The 19083-nt window shown below is 35.7% G+C and overlaps 8 protein-coding genes and 1 non-coding gene across 9 annotated transcripts; 4 read left to right on the forward strand and 5 right to left on the reverse strand.

Moving 5' to 3' along the window:
- Nucleotides 1-745: 745 nt before the first annotated feature.
- On the forward strand, nt 746-2440 carry PDC1 (indolepyruvate decarboxylase 1; the record flags this gene model as incomplete). The annotated part of the gene is made up of 1 exon (XM_003669166.1): nt 746-2440. One exon carries the CDS (start codon nt 746-748, stop codon nt 2438-2440), a length of 1695 nt encoding a protein of 564 aa, XP_003669214.1.
- Nucleotides 2441-3651: 1211 nt separating this feature from the next.
- Nucleotides 3652-3723, reverse strand: NDAI0Ctrna4D. The gene has a single exon. It is a non-coding gene; the product is annotated as a tRNA-Asp (tRNA).
- A 640-nt stretch (nt 3724-4363) lies between these two features.
- On the reverse strand, nt 4364-5362 carry NDAI0C03120 (type I glyceraldehyde-3-phosphate dehydrogenase; the record flags this gene model as incomplete). Its single annotated transcript, XM_003669167.1, has 1 exon — nt 4364-5362. The coding sequence occupies one exon, from the start codon at nt 5360-5362 to the stop codon at nt 4364-4366; it is 999 nt and encodes a 332-aa protein (XP_003669215.1).
- Nucleotides 5363-6755: 1393 nt separating this feature from the next.
- Nucleotides 6756-7868, reverse strand: NDAI0C03130 (40S ribosomal protein uS2; the record flags this gene model as incomplete). The annotated part of the gene is made up of 2 exons (XM_003669168.1): nt 6756-7418; nt 7779-7868. 2 exons carry the CDS (start codon nt 7866-7868, stop codon nt 6756-6758), a joined length of 753 nt encoding a protein of 250 aa, XP_003669216.1.
- Nucleotides 7869-8638: 770 nt separating this feature from the next.
- Nucleotides 8639-10756, forward strand: FRE8 (putative ferric-chelate reductase; the record flags this gene model as incomplete). Its single annotated transcript, XM_003669169.1, has 1 exon — nt 8639-10756. One exon carries the CDS (start codon nt 8639-8641, stop codon nt 10754-10756), a length of 2118 nt encoding a protein of 705 aa, XP_003669217.1.
- Nucleotides 10757-11008: 252 nt separating this feature from the next.
- Nucleotides 11009-12733, reverse strand: UGA4 (Uga4p; the record flags this gene model as incomplete). The annotated part of the gene is made up of 1 exon (XM_003669170.1): nt 11009-12733. One exon carries the CDS (start codon nt 12731-12733, stop codon nt 11009-11011), a length of 1725 nt encoding a protein of 574 aa, XP_003669218.1.
- A 1252-nt stretch (nt 12734-13985) lies between these two features.
- NDAI0C03160 (uncharacterized protein) lies at nt 13986-17138 on the forward strand (the record flags this gene model as incomplete). The annotated part of the gene is made up of 1 exon (XM_003669171.1): nt 13986-17138. The coding sequence occupies one exon, from the start codon at nt 13986-13988 to the stop codon at nt 17136-17138; it is 3153 nt and encodes a 1050-aa protein (XP_003669219.1).
- A 233-nt stretch (nt 17139-17371) lies between these two features.
- Nucleotides 17372-18037, reverse strand: MRPL6 (mitochondrial 54S ribosomal protein uL6m; the record flags this gene model as incomplete). Its single annotated transcript, XM_003669172.1, has 1 exon — nt 17372-18037. The coding sequence occupies one exon, from the start codon at nt 18035-18037 to the stop codon at nt 17372-17374; it is 666 nt and encodes a 221-aa protein (XP_003669220.1).
- A 334-nt stretch (nt 18038-18371) lies between these two features.
- IMP3 (snoRNA-binding rRNA-processing protein IMP3) lies at nt 18372-18923 on the forward strand (the record flags this gene model as incomplete). Its single annotated transcript, XM_003669173.1, has 1 exon — nt 18372-18923. The coding sequence occupies one exon, from the start codon at nt 18372-18374 to the stop codon at nt 18921-18923; it is 552 nt and encodes a 183-aa protein (XP_003669221.1).
- Between the last annotated feature and the right edge of the window lie 160 nt (nt 18924-19083).

Here is a 19083-nt window from a genome sequence, read left to right on the forward strand (position 1 = left end):
GTAGCTTTGAAGACAAAACTTTGATCATAATAACGAAAAAGTTAATGTTCGGGATTTAGCTATTTCTCTTTTCTCCGGAAGATTTCGGGGCATCGCTGCACATAATATCGTCAGTTCAAGGTAGAGTGATAAACTGCGTACGTACATTTCTTCCTTAGACAAACGTTGAAAAAATCAGATGGAAAAATATCGTTTTCTTCTTCACCCAGACATCCTTTCATGATATCAACGAATTATTTTGCAAAATTGGGATTCCATTAAATGCATAATTTATGCATTTATTCAAATTTCACAATCAATATGAATTTATGAACACCCATAACTTCCATTGGATTTCAGTTCTTCTCATCAATTTGAGTAAAAATTTGAATGAAAAGCGCCAATTGTTCGGCAAATCAAGAATATTTTTTTTTTATTTTATTGTCTTTTTGCTCTTTTTTTCAATCTGCCACGTTATCTTGGCAGCGATGAGAACAATTCAAATGTTTCAGCGCACGAAACGTCAACTGTGTTGTTTATGCACGCACACACGTAAACAAAAAATATTGGCAATTCTGCTCATCGAAAATTTTTTCAGATCCTTTAAATCTGATCTTTCACATCTGAAAACAAAAACAAAAAGTATATAAACATTAGGTCAATTATGTAAAAATGTTCCTATATCTTTACTCAATTTTTTTTAAATTATCAATTTTTGTTCCCCTTTTTGGAAAAACACCATCACAGATCAAAAACATAATCAAAAATGTCTGAAATTACTTTGGGTCGTTACTTATTTGAAAGATTAAGCCAAGTTGATGTTAAAACCATCTTCGGTTTACCAGGTGACTTTAACTTGTCCTTGTTAGACAAGATTTACGAAACCCCAGGTATGAGATGGGCTGGTAACGCTAACGAATTGAACGCTGCTTACGCTGCTGACGGTTACGCTAGAATTAAGGGTATGTCCTGTATCATCACCACTTTCGGTGTCGGTGAATTATCCGCTTTGAACGGTATTGCTGGTTCTTACGCTGAACACGTTGGTGTCTTACACGTTGTCGGTGTCCCATCCGTCTCCTCTCAAGCTAAGCAATTATTGTTGCATCACACTTTAGGTAACGGTGATTTCACTGTCTTCCACAGAATGTCCGCTAACATCTCTGAAACCACTGCTATGGTTACTGACATTGCCACTGCTCCAGCTGAAATTGACAGATGTATCAGAACTACTTACGTTACCCAAAGACCAGTCTACTTAGGTTTACCAGCTAACTTGGTTGACTTAAAGGTCCCAGCTTCCTTATTGGAAACTCCAATTGACTTATCCTTGAAGGCTAACGATGTTGAAGCTGAAACTGAAGTTGTTAACACCATCTTAGAATTGATCAAGGATGCCAAGAACCCAGTTATCTTAGCTGATGCTTGTGCTTCTAGACACGATGTTAAGGCTGAAACCAAGAAGTTGATTGACATCACTCAATTCCCATCTTTCGTTACCCCAATGGGTAAGGGTTCTATCGATGAACAACACCCAAGATTCGGTGGTGTCTACGTCGGTACCTTGTCTTCTCCAGCTGTTAAAGAAGCTGTTGAATCTGCTGATTTGATTTTGTCTGTCGGTGCTTTGTTGTCTGATTTCAACACTGGTTCTTTCTCTTACTCTTACAAGACCAAGAACATTGTCGAATTCCACTCTGACTACATTAAGATCAAGAACGCTACCTTCCCAGGTGTTCAAATGAAATTCGCTTTACAAAAATTGTTAGGTTCCGTCGCTGAAGCTGCTAAGGGTTACAAGCCAGTCGCTGTCCCAGCTAAGCCAGCTGCTAACGCTGCTGTTGACGCTGCCACCCCATTGAAACAAGAATGGATGTGGAACCAAGTTGGTAAGTTCTTACAAGAAGGTGATGTTGTTATCACTGAAACTGGTACCTCTGCTTTCGGTATTAACCAAACTCACTTCCCAAACAACACTTACGGTATCTCTCAAGTCTTATGGGGTTCCATTGGTTTCACCACTGGTGCTTGTTTAGGTGCTGCTTTCGCTGCTGAAGAAGTTGATCCAAAGAAGAGAGTTATCTTATTCATTGGTGACGGTTCTTTACAATTGACTGTCCAAGAAATCTCCACTATGGTCAGATGGAACTTGAAACCATACTTGTTCGTCTTGAACAACAATGGTTACACCATTGAAAAGTTGATTCACGGTCCAACCGCTCAATACAACGAAATTCAAAGCTGGGACCACTTATCCTTATTGCCAACTTTCGGTGCTAAGGACTACGAAAACCACAGAGTTGCTACCACCGGTGAATGGATCAAATTGACTGAAAACAAGGAATTCAACCAAAACTCTAGAATTAGATTGATTGAAATTATGTTGCCAGTTATGGATGCTCCATCTAACTTGGTTGCTCAAGCTCAATTGACCGCCAAGATCAATGCTAAGCAAGATTAAACAAATTTAAATTGAACTCCATTCCATTTATTTTGCATATTGTAGTTTTATATTTATTTTAGTTTATTCAAACTTTGTAACGATTTTTATAGATCATATATTTTAATTGAAGGTTACGTTATTTAATGATTTTTTTTCTCTCTCTTTTCTTTTTGTAATGATGATTTTAAGTAACACTTTCTATCAAATACTTATATAGGCGTGAGTGGCTTAGCTTATCTTCAGACGTCATCATGCCATTTGTGAAACATTTTTATGTAATATATAACTGCAAGTCTTCAATTCAATAAAAATAAACAAGAATTGAGTGGTTAGAGAGTATCACGAGCGTTTTAGGTCCAACTTGTCTTTGTTACAAGGGAACGCTGAAGTTCCTTTAGCTCGTCTAACGAAGTCTTATGTAGAAAAGAAAACTGTTGTTAATTTTAGATGGTTCCTTTTGAATACGCAAAATGTTATCTGAAGTATGATTATCTTGAATATCAATATTATTTTTTCAGTTCAGAATGCATTTACGAATTAATATAACAAATATGAAATTATATCATGACAGAAAGCATTCTAATTCAAGTACTATTTATTGTTTGATTGGTTTTTATCTAAACCAATATATAATAAAGAACGTGAAGTATTAGATAATTTTCTTAAATTCCCCCCTATTTATATACTTTTCCCTATTAACTAGTTGCATAACACAGCTTGTCCAAGTCTCTACTCGAAATGCTAATTCTAACGGGCAAAGGATTATCCATTTAGCTAACCACCAAAAAATATGGACGTTCAATAAAAGAAGATATGATATATTTTTATGACCGATAATAAGAAACGACACTCAAGAGGAGATGCTTGGGTTGTGGACTGAATAGACGACAGAGGCTTTGCATTACACAAGTGGATAAAGCATGAGAGACAGAATAAAATATTATTCATAGAGAAACATTAGAAGAAAGAGATGAAAAGAAAAAAGATGAAAAAGTTTTCCTACGGGTTATTAGTGTACGAGACGTGGGGGCAGAGCCGGTCGAGAGCAACGGAAATGAATAAGTCATGGATATATAATAAGAGGAACTTTTAGATATATCCTCTAAACGTCCGTCCTCTTTTAAATATGTTTAAATAAGAAAATAATCAAGTAATAAATAAACCATCAAATTAGAACACTTTGTGTCACAGTATAATTCCTATTACAAGAAGAATAAAAAAAAACAACACTCCGCGACGGGGAATTGAACCCCGATCTGGCACGCGACAAGCGCCCATTCTGACCATTAAACTATCACGGAATTTATTGGAAATTCAATATTTATCGTCTTAGTTCCGAAAGTTACTAAGAATTTAGATTTGTCGGTACGCCTTATATACCTCATATAATATTTCACCTTCAAAATTATCTTCAATTGGTAGTATTTATGAAACTCTTGCCAATTTTGAAGGAATCAACCAAGAGTTTTTGAAAACATTTATCAAAGATCTTGGTAATAGATGGTTTCATTATAGTAAAATTAGAGTTAAAAACTTTCTTATAGCTAATTAAATAATCTGCGTTTCCAAACAACGAAGATACCTCACTAAATGAAACCATCTGAAATTAATACACTTGAATAACTACCAAATCATTCAAGAACACATACATTCTACTCCTCTCACAACTAAGCCAGCAGAGGTTAAGAGCAAAATTTTGCCATGTTCATTAACAGCATAATGTTGACTCTCTTCTAAAAGCATTCAAAATAGACGATGTTTATATATATATATATGCAAAAACCTATATAGCTTGCAAACTAATATGAGCTGCTGCGAGAAAAAAAATACACAAATTCTCTTCGTATGTTATATCTTTCTATTCAGCCATTTAAAAGTATATACTATCGTTATTTAGGTCATAAAATAAAGCTCATATAATGAGATGCTCTATGAACTTATCTAAGCTTTACCAATATGTTCTGCTAAATCGACAACTCTGGTAGAGTAACCGTATTCGTTATCGTACCATGCAACCAACTTGACGAACTTTGGAGATAATTGGATACCAGCAGTTGCATCAAAAACTGAGGAATGTGAGTCACCGATGAAGTCGGAGGAGACAACAGCGTCTTCAGTGTAACAGACAACACCCTTTAATGGACCTTCAGCGGCATCCTTCATAACCTTCTTAATCTCCTCATAAGTGGTTTCCTTAGCTAACTTAACAGTCAAATCAACAACAGAGACATCGACAGTTGGGACTCTGAAAGCCATACCGGTCAACTTACCTTGTAATTCAGGTAAGACCTTACCGACAGCCTTAGCAGCACCTGTAGAAGCTGGAATGATATTAGCAGAAGCAGTTCTACCACCTCTCCAGTCCTTGTGGGATGGACCGTCAACAGTCTTTTGGGTGGCAGTTTGAGAATGGACAGTGGTCATCAAACCTTCTTCGATACCGAACTTGTCATTGATAATCTTGGCCAATGGAGCCAAACAGTTGGTGGTACAGGAAGCGTTAGAGACAATCTTCAAGTCTGGAGAGTACTTGTCTTCATTAACACCCATGGCGAACATTGGAGCAGTATTAGATGGAGCAGTGATGACGACCTTCTTGGCACCAGCATCCAAGTGTTTTTGACAAGTGTCTAATTCCTTAAAGACACCAGTGGATTCAATAACGGTATCGATTTTCAAATCACCCCATGGTAAGTTGGCTGGGTCTCTTTCTTGGAAGGTGGCAATTTTGTGACCATCAACGATAATGTGTTTATCATCGTTAGTAACTTCACCCTTGTATCTACCATGAGTAGAATCGTACTTGAACATGTAAGCAGCATAATCGTTAGTGATGAATGGGTCGTTAATGGCGACGACATCCATACTCTTTCTTGCCATGGCAACCCTTAAAACAACTCTACCGATTCTACCGAAACCGTTAATAGCAACTGTAACCATTTTGAAAATATTAGCTTATTTTTTGTTTTATTTTATTTTTCTTCTGAAGTTATATGAATGAACTATACCCTTTCTTATGGTACGGAATCAACCTAAGAAGAAATATATTCTGAAAAGATCAAAATAGAAGAGTAAGCTGCAAGATTTATATATCTTCTCCAAAATACCAACATTTCATAAATGGTCTATAACTCACCCCTAAAACATTCATTTGCTTTACAATAGAGTAGCTTGTACCCATATTTTTGTTTCTCCAGAGATGGCTGTTTAGTGATACTATCACTTCGTTCCAGATTGAATAAATGCATGATCATGTTCCGCCAAGACATAACAAAGATGCATTAAAACTATATTGGGATGTAATGAATTCTGTTCAATGCTTAGGGATGAATAATCTCTCTGATTGTTTCCACGGAGGTTAATTACGGGAGAGAAACCAGATAGGTGTGTATGATTAATTAACAGTGTGGTATACTATCATTTCTAATGTTGAGATATTAGTTACCTCTGGGAACGATTACGTAAATGTAGTTGACCCAGATGTGATAATTAACCTCTTGAATAATATGAACAGACGTATGCAGCAAGAGGTACGAAAATCATCTGTCCCTGACTGTAAAATATCAGATAGCTTACCTACTCCTGTGGAAAGGCCCCTGTCTGAGGTACCTGTGGAGTTCATGACTCTTGGACTATATGTCAGTCTCTCCACGTCAACAAATCGTGCTATAGTAGCGCCGCTACATTTTACAAATGGCGAACTATTCAACCTTCAGGAAGCCGATGCCAAAAAGCAGTAAACCTCTCTGGAGGCCCAGATTTAACAACTGTGAATAACGTTGAAAAATAAAGACAGTACCATGTTCCTTCATCTATTTGTTGTGATGCGATAATATGGAAGCAATAACAATAATTATGCTAGTCCATTTTTATAGTATACAAAAGTGAACTTTTAAATATTGAGACTTATTCGTTTCACAACCAGTAGGTATGATAACTACCTCAGGTAGATATGCTATATTCTCTTTGAAGCTGCCCTTAGTCTCGGTCTTGACTTCCAGTAATGAATGATTCATCTTGATTTCTTTACTCTAAACTATGTATATGATCTACATGGAGACCATCCATTGGACAGTTGTTCATTTTATTTTGAGTATTATCTCATAGGATAATTATGAATAGATAAATATTAACTTGTTTTTATTGTATTTTAATTTATGAATTTAATATATTTATATTATTGTGCACTAGGGAAATAAGATAAAAAGCAATAAAGATTATAGAATGTCAGATAAAGTACATGATAATTTAAACTGTGAAGTAAAATTGTTTTTTTTTTGATGTTTGTTTTAAATCTGTAGACTTCATATCGGTAATCTAAGTCATCAAACAATTACCAGTCGACAGTGTCGGCATTTTCTTCAGCCCATTCGGAAGCACCAGCTTGTTCTTCAGTAGCTTCTTCTTTGGTTTCTTCTTCACCAGCTTCTTCTGTAGCTTCTTCAGTAGTTTGTTCAGCTTCTTCTGGGTTTCTGTAGAAGTATAAATCTGGCATGATAGACCATGGTTGAGTTCTATCAGTCAAAGCACCTCTTAGTCTCAAGACTTCTCTGGCTAATAAGTACCAGATTAAACCAATAGAGTGTCTACCTCTGTTATTACATGGAATAGCAACATCAACGTATTCAGATGGGGAGTCCAAATCAGTCAAAGCGATAACTGGAACGTTGACGTAAGAAGCTTCCTTGATGGCTTGAGCATCGGATCTTGGATCAGTAACAATAACTAATCTTGGTTCCTTGAAAGAACGAGTGATATAGTTGGTGAAGTTACCTGGAGTGAATCTACCAGCAATTGGAGTAGCACCAGTATGAGCGGCGTACTTCAAGACAGCTCTTTGACCGTAAGTTCTAGAAGAGATGGCAACAACATCTTCTGGGTTTGGAATGGCAGCAATAATTCTGGCAGCCAAGACCAATTTTTCCCAGGTCTTACCGACGTTGATAACATTAACACCATCTGGTCTGGTATTGAAAACGTATGGTTCTTGGTGGACCTATAAAAAAATAAAATGATCTTGTTAGTAAATTGTTTGGGCTAGTATATTAGTAGATCCACAGAATATATATTATTATTAAAAAAGATTCAATTGTATTTCTCCGGCATCATACTATCCCCGGATTCATATCTATTGGGTATTGCCTTAAAATGATCTATGCAGAATATCGGTAATTTCATCCTGTAGTGGTTATTCTTTCCCCTGTTCATTCAATACATATTTATCTATTTTGCGTTTTCTCAAACGTCACACATTTTCCCTCTTGTACACAAAAATAATTGAGGATCAGCGGATGTTTTTGAGTTTCTTTCTTTTGTAATAACTATTCTGTTTCAATTGTTGTATTTTTTAACATACTTGGACGTTTCTAGCACCTAAATGGGTGTTAGCAGCCAATAATAATTGGGCATCTTCTGGAGTCAAGTCAAAAGTAGCTGGTAAGGACATTATGTTATCAGTTTCTTGTGCAATCTCTATTGGTGGTCTTCTTCGGTTTCCAATTAAAATAATTTAAAATCGCGTACCTGTTCTTAAGACGTAACCTTTCTACACTATCTTCAAGATCTTCAATATTGAATCCTTCCGCAGTTGCTACGGCAAGTCTCTGGAGCTGAATGTGCTGAACTGGATGAACTTCACCATACCCGCCCAAACCATTTGGTGGCTAAAGAGAAGCTCTTGGGATCGCTCCAGCCCAGAAGCTCCCTCTAGGAAGCGGGCTCAGATCGGAAGCTAGGAAGGTTTGCAGTCCGTCTATGATTTGAAACTGAGTTCAATCGTCCGGTTATTCTGCCGAAAATACATTGGCTTGATTGAGCTGAGCTGGATTGCACAACCTGGAAAAGCTCATTTTTTCGTCTCTGTTGTTTTCCAAAAAGGTACGGATGTTAAGGCGGTCACAAATTAGAAGGAGGGAACGGCTAATTCCGTTACGTACGTATTTGACGTAAGAAAAACCTTCCAGAAGTTCTCTTAGTTCCTTTGAAACGTTAAGACTATTCGTCAATTCAACGCCAGTGACATACCTATCCATACACACGTACCTGTAGTCCTATGAAAAAAGGGTGCAAGAAAGAATGAATTAATCCATATAAGTACTAGGTCGAAATAACCAACAGTTGAAAGAGGGGGTTCTTTACTTTCCAATCTACTTACTCCCGACCGGCAAGAAACCAACGAACAACTGATGTAGTTTCAAATGAAGTTATTCATAAACCATGTCCCCGCTTAAAGATTCTAACTATGAGGAAAACACCCAGCTTATCGATTGGATAACATCGAGAATTCCTACATTCGAAAAAGAAGTAGATAAAGTGGTTCGAACAACCCAAGTTCGTACTTGGACCAGGTACTGTCTATTGTGTTCAACGATTATGATATGCATATTGCTACCACTGAGAAACTATTTAATATTAACAGAACGATTCTTTAGCATTTCGCATCGTCTGAAGCATCACATCCTAGGACGACAGTCACTTTTGCATAAATCAAGATTATATCACAATAGATCATTTCGAATATGTCTATTTTGGTTTGCAACACTTTGTTTTTTCACATTTTACAATACGCAGCAGGATTTATTACAGATAACGAAACGTATGGGCAGGATTGCTGTAGCAATGATGCCGCCATTACTCTTTTTGTCCTTACGTCCTTCACCATTACCCAAGACTCTATACCTATCTCTTCTGCCTATACATAAATGGATTTCGAGGATAGTAGTCCTAGAATCACTTTTACATACAGGATTCTATCTACTTTACATGCAAAAGAAGAACAGTCTACAGAAACTTAAAAAATTACCTAATATATACGGAATAATTGCTATGTTATTATTTATTGCTATCGGTGCCACCTCCATAAATCCTGTAAGAAGGTGCAACTTTAGGTTGTTTTATTATATACATTACAGCTTCACATGGATGACAGTCATCTTATTACATTTCCATGCTCGCCCAGGGATACCTTATTATACCGCGATGAATTGTATTATATTATCTTACCAGATTTACTATAGAGTAAGCCATACAAGACAAACAGTTGTAACTACCTATCCCGTTTCACCATCATTGACATTATTAGAATTTCCATTAAGTGATTTAACTAATAAACCTACGTTACCATCTGCACATGTCCGCCTCAATATTTGCCATAAAAACTTCATAAAAAGAATCTTTTTCAAAATTATACCTTTCCAACATCCTTTCACGATAGCCACTTTACCAACCGATGAAACCATAAAACTTATAATAAGGAATGGTCAGCTACCATTAAGAACTAACAAATCATATGATGTTACAGGTGCATTTGACCCAGAACTAAATTTTATTGAACAGCCGACCAAACCCAGCAATTTAACAAATTCCCTCTTAGAGACCTATAGCAACTATAATCCCTTTCAAGTTAATTCTACATCATTATTAACATCACCTTTGCATTACATAATACATGCTAAAAGAGTTTTAATTTTCGTCGGTGGATCAGCTATTTCATTTGGTTTACCACTGCTTCGAATTCTCAATTTTAATGGTGTCGTAGTTAGATTAATTTGGGTTTCAAGAGATTACAGAGATTTAAAATTATTAAGCTATTTCAAAAACAACTTCCAAGGAATGGAGATTTATATTAGTGGATGTATTGGAAAGGAACAAGATATCCAAATCGATTATGTCGATTTTGACCAACCATCAAGGGAAAATGTTTGCGATATCTCAGAGAACACTTTCCATCCATGTCAAAGGATATGCGCGGAACAGACACTGCATTCTGATGAAACAAAGCCCATCACGAAAGGTAGATCATGCAAATATGGGTCCATTAAGAAATGCTCCACTTCCACGAATTTAACTAATATGGCTGAAAGTAAAGAGATTGATGAGATTGATTTTACTTCAATGTTTGGATCAGGTAAAAAGAAGTCAAAATCGGTTGTAAATGTCAGCGAATTGGAATCCGGGCTAACGTTGAGGAATGAGGATCCCTTTCGGAAACCTATTACAATCAATCCACCCCCATGCGATTTCAAGCCATATAACAAGCTGCAAACAAATATGGAGAGTCCAAATAATATGAAAGTGAAAGTTCCCTCAGGTGTTAAAGTATATTTCGGTAGGCCAACATTATGTGAAACAGATTATGAATGGTGCTTAGAAAGGGATTGCTCTGCTGATGTGCAGGATGACGCTGGTTGTCAGACTAACTATGAAAGCAATGAAATAGAGGATTTATCAAATGTTTGGGTCGTAGCAGCTGGACCTGCGGGACTAGTGGAAAGTACAAGAAGGTGGACTAACGACTTAGGGCTGCATTTCCATGCAGAAAACTATGCAGTATGAACTACTCCCAAGTTCCATTTGTGAAAAACTCTTCCACAAAATTTTGTATCCATATATAATGCATTCATTCTGTACTTTTAATATCATACATCTTATACATATTAAAGAAAAATCATGATTGATGTTAATTCAATTAAATAACGAAAAAAAAAGTGCTTTGTGAGTCTTCCAATAAGTCGCGTTTATTAAGAATCTATCTACTGCTTCAAATAAAAACATACCTGCAAGTTAATCTACGGAATATCCACAATGCTATGGCTCTTTCTGCTCCAATATGCCATCAATTACGTCAATGCCCACCATATCGCTGTACTCTTCATCCGATAGGTTTGTCTTTGGTCCATGATAATACTTCTTCTTATAAAGCAAATAATATATCCAGGCTAAAAACCAAATACCAGGACCAATAACACATGCATAGTTCATATTAGTTTTATTTATTCCATGTTGTTGTGATGGAAACATTTCCATTATAATAATAAATACTTCATACAGTACTCCAATCCACGAAACAATTGGTGATAAAACCTTACCCAAGTAAAACGGACCTGGTCTGAATATGTCTCTTCCGGAAGTTAGTCTCAGAAGAGTTGGCGTACACCAGGCCAAATAATTACCTGCCACTGCCAAACTGAAAAGAGCATTTGCTGCTGTAGCATCAATTAGACAAAGCAAACCCAATACCAAAGAACTTACACAGGCAGCTAAAATTGCAAAAAATGGGACCGAATTATGAACTTGCTTAATGTATTTGGAAAAAGGTAACCCATCATCACGGGAAAAAGCCCAAATTTGTCTCGATATAGCAGTACAAATAGAACATCCCATCAAAAATTGACAAAATGCCATGAGGGATAGGAAAGCAATCGTCCATTTCTTTCCTAATGAATCATAAATCAGTTGCGCCATTGGGAAACCATATTGGGTATCTAAAACATTCTCGAGTTGTGGATCGATGCAAGCCATCAAACAAATAATAATGAGCCAACCTAGAATCCAGCAAGCAGAAATAGAACCTATTATACCTACTGGAACTGATTTCTTGGCATCCTTTGCCTCCTCTGATTGATGAACACAAGAGTCGAATGAACCAATCGTCCAAACAGCAGGCATAAAACCTGTCAAACAGAACTGCCAACCTCCATTCCAGTCACTAAAATTCTCAAATCCCCCAAAGATGAAACTAGCGTCATTAAAAGTACCTCTTTTATGTTTGGTTCCAACCGGTAATGCAATGAAAAGTAAAACTATAATGAAAAGATTCGATACGATGCTAATATTTTGAAGGCGTGCGATAACTCCTGATGCCATTGATGTACAAAGTGCCATAACAATAACGGAAGCGAGAAATACAGCATATAATCTTCCATCGGTTATATTGAAATCTCCATCATAGGTGACAACTACAGCCGCCATAATCTCTTCAGCCAAACCATAATCAATAGAACAAAGACCTGCAACCAATGCTAATGAATTCGAACAACCGATAATGAAAGAAAAAACCTCTTTGTAGCCTTTTGGCGCATAATAATATGTCCAATAATATAGTCCACCTGCTGTTGGTATGGCACTTGCATTTTCTGCCATTGAAATACCAACTAATAATATGAAAAATGATGCAATAAACCAACCCCAAACGAAGGAGACAGACCCGCCAGAGATACCTGTTCCCATTACTGATGCTATAGAAGGTAGTAAGCCCATAATGGAGAATGCAATACCGAATACTTGTAATGTTGAGAATTGCCTTTTTAACTCTTGTTTGTAACCAATTTCTGCCAACAGTTGATTATCATTTACTGATTTGGATGCATTAATGTAATTAACCTCACCTGCACCCGTCTTAGATATAATCGAGCGCAGGTTGCTTGCCATATTATGCAACTCAATGGAACCTTCTTCCGTAGAAGCCCTCGGTTCCAGGTTGATTATCTTGATGTCTTTCTTACTACTTTCCGAAGTCATAGTACTGTTCATTGCCGAGATAGTTTATGAAGTTGTTAATAATCGACTACAGAGACAAATTGCGTTCAATAATGTTTTTACTATAAATATGAACATCATTATAAATAGCTACTTCAACTTATAAACTTTATATCTTAAACGCCCATGTCCATATATATCTGTCGTAAAGGAGATCTTTATCTTGTTGACTAGCGATTTTAGATAAGAGTAAGGAACCATTTAGAAAATCAGGAAAAATAAACGAAAAATTTGAAAGAAGGCTTCAAACTTGATTATATCAATCGCTCTGAGAAATGTGTTACACACCTCTTGATTATCCATCAAGCCTATCAGTTTTTGATAAGGAACGCTCTCCATACTCGGAGTTGCATATTTGAGTCTTCGATAAGGCGATAAGGAAAATCCCCGAAGATATACATAAAATCATCTATATTGCATAGCCTACCAAAACCAAATAATCCCATTACCTCCTTCTTCCCAAAAAGGGTTCCTTCATTAGAACAGGTTGGTTGCTCTTAATGGAAGTCTCTAGAAGGAAACCTATGATTTTTGTCTAGACGTTGTTATCGAAGGCTGGGTGATCGAACAAGTGCAGAAATCAATCAAGTCCTCGAGTTATGGAAAACCTTGACTTTTCTAACTGTTAAAAAGTTGGTGGGTGTCTAGTAACATAAAAATATACACTCTAACCCAAAAAATATATATCTTTATCGCCATCAACGATAATGTAGGATATCAGTCAGGACGGCAAAATTAAAATGGAAGAACTAAACGAATTACATGTACTTCTTTTTATTAGATCTGATTAACATTACAAGAACTCGACTAGAGTTACGAGTGGACTTCCGTAATAATATTAAATGAGCGGACATCCCTTATTATCACGAAAGAGGATGCTTTATTTCAACCATATTGCTAATGGGAAGCAAAAAACCTTTCCAGAGACCTCATTGTCATTTTTGACTTTCGGAGTTTGACAGGTCGGAGAAACATAACTCCGCTTTAGAAACACCCTTTTCATTTCAACTTTCAAGCTAATAGTGAAAAAAAAGGGTTTGGTAATAAGTCTAATCTTACTATTAATTAGTAAGGGCCAAAAACTCATATTTCCAGAAACAACGAAGATAGAGAAGATAAGAAAGTTCCAGTATAGAACAAAAGAAGCAAGAAAGCGATATTGGTTCTTACTTTGGATTGACTTGTTCATTAGGTAAAAACTAAAGGACACAACTATTACGGGCTTTCAGAAGAGAAACTAAGGAAAATGGAACGAATAACAAACAATGATGGATCAATAAATGTGAATGCGCTCGATCAAATAGTAGACACGTTTTACAAAGGAACAGGGCCGGAACAAGAAGAAGCTCAAATTATCCTTGATACATTTCAGAAAGAGCCTTACTCTTGGTCTTTCATAGACAAAATCATTCAAGATTCTAAGAATGATCAAACTAAATTTATCAGCCTATCGATCTTAGACAATACAATCCAAAAGCAATGGAATACACTGCCTATCGAGCAAAAACTGGGGATACGAAATTTTCTAGTTGGTATGATTCGATCATTATGCCAAGACAAGAATCGTTTCCGTGCGACAAAAGGCCTTCTGCAGAAGGCAGACTTAACGTTGATAGATATTTTGAAACATGAATGGCCTGACCACTGGGATGATTTCATTCCAGAGTTGACCGTACTCTCCTCACAAACACTTGAAGTATGCCAAAATAATGTTTATATATTGAGGTTGTTAAGCGAAGAAATATTTGATTTGGCACCTAAGCGAATAACTCAAGCAAAACTTTTACATTTAAAGGAAGCGATTTCCAATCAAGTCGACCAGATTTTTCAATATTTCATATCAATTCTTGAGTCAACTATTTCACCTTCAGTACGCCGAGCAACATCTGAAAGTATACTTTGTTATTTACAATGGATCCCGTTAAACTATATATATGAGACAGAGTTGATCGAACTTTTAATTTCACAAGTAGTAACAGTAGCTGAAACAAGACCAATAACCCTGAAGTGTTTAATGAGCATAATCGAAATCGATATACCTGAAGACGATTTTTACAATGAAAGGAAAAGCCGTGCCCTACAAATCTTTGATACAGTTATAAACATGATTAAGTCATCCCATGTGCCAAATAAATCCGGCTTACTTAATACAAATGACTCAGATGAAGTGTTTCAAGAGAGCATGATTGATTTCATAAAAACTTTTCTTATTAAGTATAGATCCACACTAGAGAATGATGGAAGAAGGCAGGAGCTAGAAATAACCCACCAATACCTGCTTGAATCAAAAAATATTTCCGAACCTGAGCTGTTCAGAAATATCTTAGAATATTGGAAAGACTTAGCATTTAAATTGAACATTTTAAGTGACCAACATCGTATGCTAGTAAAAGATCCTGTTATGTCCGCTGAAGAAAGTGCTTTCTACCAAAAAGTATCATTTTATCAAAATTATCTTTCCGAGCTATCTTCAATAATAATTGATAATATGGAAAAACCGGAGGAAGTTGTTAGTATAATAGACGAGGATGAGGATGAGTTAATAACAAAAATTATAGTTGATGGAGAAGAAAATGAAATATATTTACTGGAGAAGGAAGTCCTAAGATACACGGCCAATTTAGATAGATTTTTAAATATTCAAAAAATATTTTACCAAGAATTTACTTCACTTGACACGTCTGAAGGGTGGTCAATAACCAAATTAAATTCGTTGTGCTGGGCTCTTGGTGCTATCCCCAAGTGTCTCGAGTATGAAGATGAAAGAAAACTACTTCTTACCTTTTTAGAGGGATTATCCAACTTTTCAATGAGAAAAGCAGACAAAAAGGATAAAATTGCGTGCATTTCAAATATTCTTTACCTTTCTAGTCGATACCCAAAATCATTGAACAGTGACAAGGTACGTCTAGAGAATATCATAATTGACATATTCAAGATTATAAAAGCATTCACAGAACTTCAAAGTATGGCTTGTGACACTTTCATGAAAATTGTTCAACAGTGCAAATATGACTTGATAAATTCAATATGGGGAGAGCCTCTTTTGTTTATGAAGACGATTATAGGAGAATTGGAACAATGTATACCCGTGTTAGAACACGATAATGTCAATATTCTTTATGAGTCCTGCGGATTACTAATTACAGAGGTGAAAAATGCAATTGAAAAAGAACAGTTGATGGAATTTTTGATGGCTAAACCTAAAGCAATTTGGGGTGAGGTTACATTAAAAGTTCAAAATGATTTTTCAATCTTACTGGATTCTAGATTCCGAAAAGTTGTTATGCACTCACTACAAATGTATAGCGCAGTTTGCAAAACCACTGGGCCCGATTTCTTTTACCAATTTCAATTAATATATCCCCAACTTCTACAGTTATACGCCTTAACTACTTCAATTCTAAGAAATAAGTGTGGTTCTATTGCATCCGGTATCTCAACATTACATGATTTGCTAGTTATCCAAAAAGGGATCCTTAAATTAATTGAGTTATATATTTCTAAAAGCAAAAGTCCACATGTTATCGTTAATAAATTTATTAATCCATTGTTTGAAACAATCTTGAATGATTATAAAAAGGAGGACGCAGAAATGAAAAATCCAGAAGTTTTGAATTGTTTAACTGTTATAGTTACCAAAGTGGGTTCGTTGATTCAAGAAAAGGTCACGTTGATATTAGAATTTTTCCTCGAATGTACCGTAGAAATGATTGATAAGAATTTTGATGACTATTCAGAAATACAGCATTGCCTTTACGAGTTTATAAATGCTACTGTTAAAGAAACATTTCAATCCGTATTAGAATTACCTGAGTCATACGTTGGGATATTTTTCAAAAACATTCTTTGGGCCATCCAAGATCCAAGGAGTGAAATTCAAGATATTGGCTTTCAATTGGCTAATAAGATAACCTCAAACATACATAGTTTGGAAAATACAACTTTTACATTGCAGTTCTATAAATATTACTATCTGGAATTTGTTTGTCAGACGTTCAGTGTCATGACCGATACTTGCCACCAATCTGAATTTGTAGAACAATCTATCCTGCTAATGAACCTTATTTCAATGGTTTTTGACAATAAAGTCGTCATTCAATTAGATAGCAACAAACTATTGGGCAATGAAGGATATTTGAGGAAATTCATATCCTCTTTGATCTCAAGTGCATTTCCTCATGTAGAGGATATAGAAATTACGAATTTCCTGAATTCATTGCTCGTTCATTTAAAGGACCCTTCAATATTTAGGAGAGTGCTAAGGGACTTTTTAATCCAACTTAAGGAATCGCATGCAGATCTAAATAATTATTTGGATGTTGAACAAAGAGAGAAAACGCTGTGGCAAAGCCACAAATTAGAACGTCAACCGATTTCGAGATTAGAAGATAATTAATTAACGATGTGCATATATATTATAGCGTTCAGGTAGACTATTCTTGTATATAATTTTAACAACCAATATCATAAATTTTGAAAGGATACGCAGAAGTTATATTCAGTTTTCAGATATAAACGTGAGGTAAGTTATATATGGGTATGTTGTAATGGAATATAATCGTTTTTGGTATATAATTTTATTATGTTATTATATTTACAAGTTATATTGTATCGTTCTATGCATGTTGATCATTTAATTTTTTTATTCTTCAACTTCACTGTTTCATCATTAACATAAATACCTTTACCCTTATAAGGCTCTGGCGGATGAAATTTTCTAATTTTAGCAGCGAATTGGGAAACTTGTTGTTTATCACATCCTTCAATGATCAATAACGTAGGAACAGGTGTTTCAACCCTGATACCATCTGGTACGTCTAATCCTTGCTTGATGGACGCACCGACTTTAACATTAACAAAATTTCCGCCGTTATCAGTCTTTTCTATTGATGCTCTGTAACCAGTACCGACGAATTTTAATATGGACATATGACCTTCATTAACTCCTGTAATATTATTATTGATATGTGATCGTACCGTACCCCACATGGATTTTTGCATAACGTCGGATGGATTCTTCACAGTAACAAAATACTTAGAACTTGATTCTGATTCCGTCTTTTCAGGTACAATATCAACAAAGTCTGGAATTTCTAGTCTTAAACTTCCCTTTGGACCATCAATTGAAACGTATTGAGATAACTTAAGTGATCGTTTTCCTTTCCTTATGACTTTTGGCGCGGTTAGCATACCCAGGGTGATCTTTGTTTCAGGGGTCGTATATAACGGGCTTGCACCTATATGCGATCTCAAGAAATGATTAACTGAGAAAAATCTTCGTCCTATACCTTTCATTTAGTATGATTTTACTAAACCCGATGTGGTTTTGCCTCTGAACTATTAACTGGGGCCAAAAATTTACGGAAAAGAACTTGTTTTTGGTATAGTAGTACCTTGCATAACCTTAAACTGAACAAACAAGAAATCCTTTAAAGGTTGTCCATTTCTAAAACCTTTGCCGTTTTTGGCGATATTCTTTTAACAAAAAAATCCGGAAAAAGATAAAATGAAAAATTTAAGCTCATCGCTTAAGATAACTATTGATATTTTGGTTTCATCATAGAAAAAAGAAGATCTTGGCTTTTGTAAATAGAGCAGCAAAGTCATCGAGGAAAATAGTTAAGACGAAATGGTTAGAAAACTGAAGCATCATGAACAGAAGTTACTAAGAAAGGTTGATTTCCTTGATTGGAAACAAGACCAGGGCCATAGAGATACCCAGGTGATGAGAACATATCACATCCAGAACAGAGAAGATTATCATAAATACAACAGAATATGTGGTGATATACGTCGTTTGGCTCACAAGTTATCGCTACTACCACCAACAGATCCATTTAGAAGTAAGCATGAACAACTACTATTGGAAAAGTTATATAATATGGGCATATTATCTACCAAATCGAAGATATCCGATCTAGAGAATAAAGTCACTGTCAGTGCAATTTGTAGGAGAAGATTACCCGTTATTTTACATAGACTGAAAATGGCTGAAACTATTCAAGATGCTGTCAAATTCATCGAACAAGGGCATGTACGTGTAGGACCAAATTTGATAAATGATCCTGCCTATCTTGTGACTAGAAACATGGAAGATTATGTTACATGGACCGATAACTCTAAGATTAAGAAAACTCTGTTGAGATACAGGAACCAAATTGATGATTTTGACTTCGCATAAGCACAATACGTTTGCTACTTGTTATAGGTTATGCCAGATATGTAATTATTTTTAGGCTGTAAAATACGATAATAGTTTGAGATAATTCATTTATTCCCAATTTAAATAAAAATAATTAATATATAACATATATGTGCCAAATAGAAATAATTTTTAATAT

Source organism: Naumovozyma dairenensis, chromosome 3 (genome assembly GCF_000227115.2).
Source record: "Naumovozyma dairenensis CBS 421 chromosome 3, complete genome".
NCBI classification, from domain to species: Eukaryota; Fungi; Ascomycota; class Saccharomycetes; order Saccharomycetales; family Saccharomycetaceae; genus Naumovozyma; species Naumovozyma dairenensis.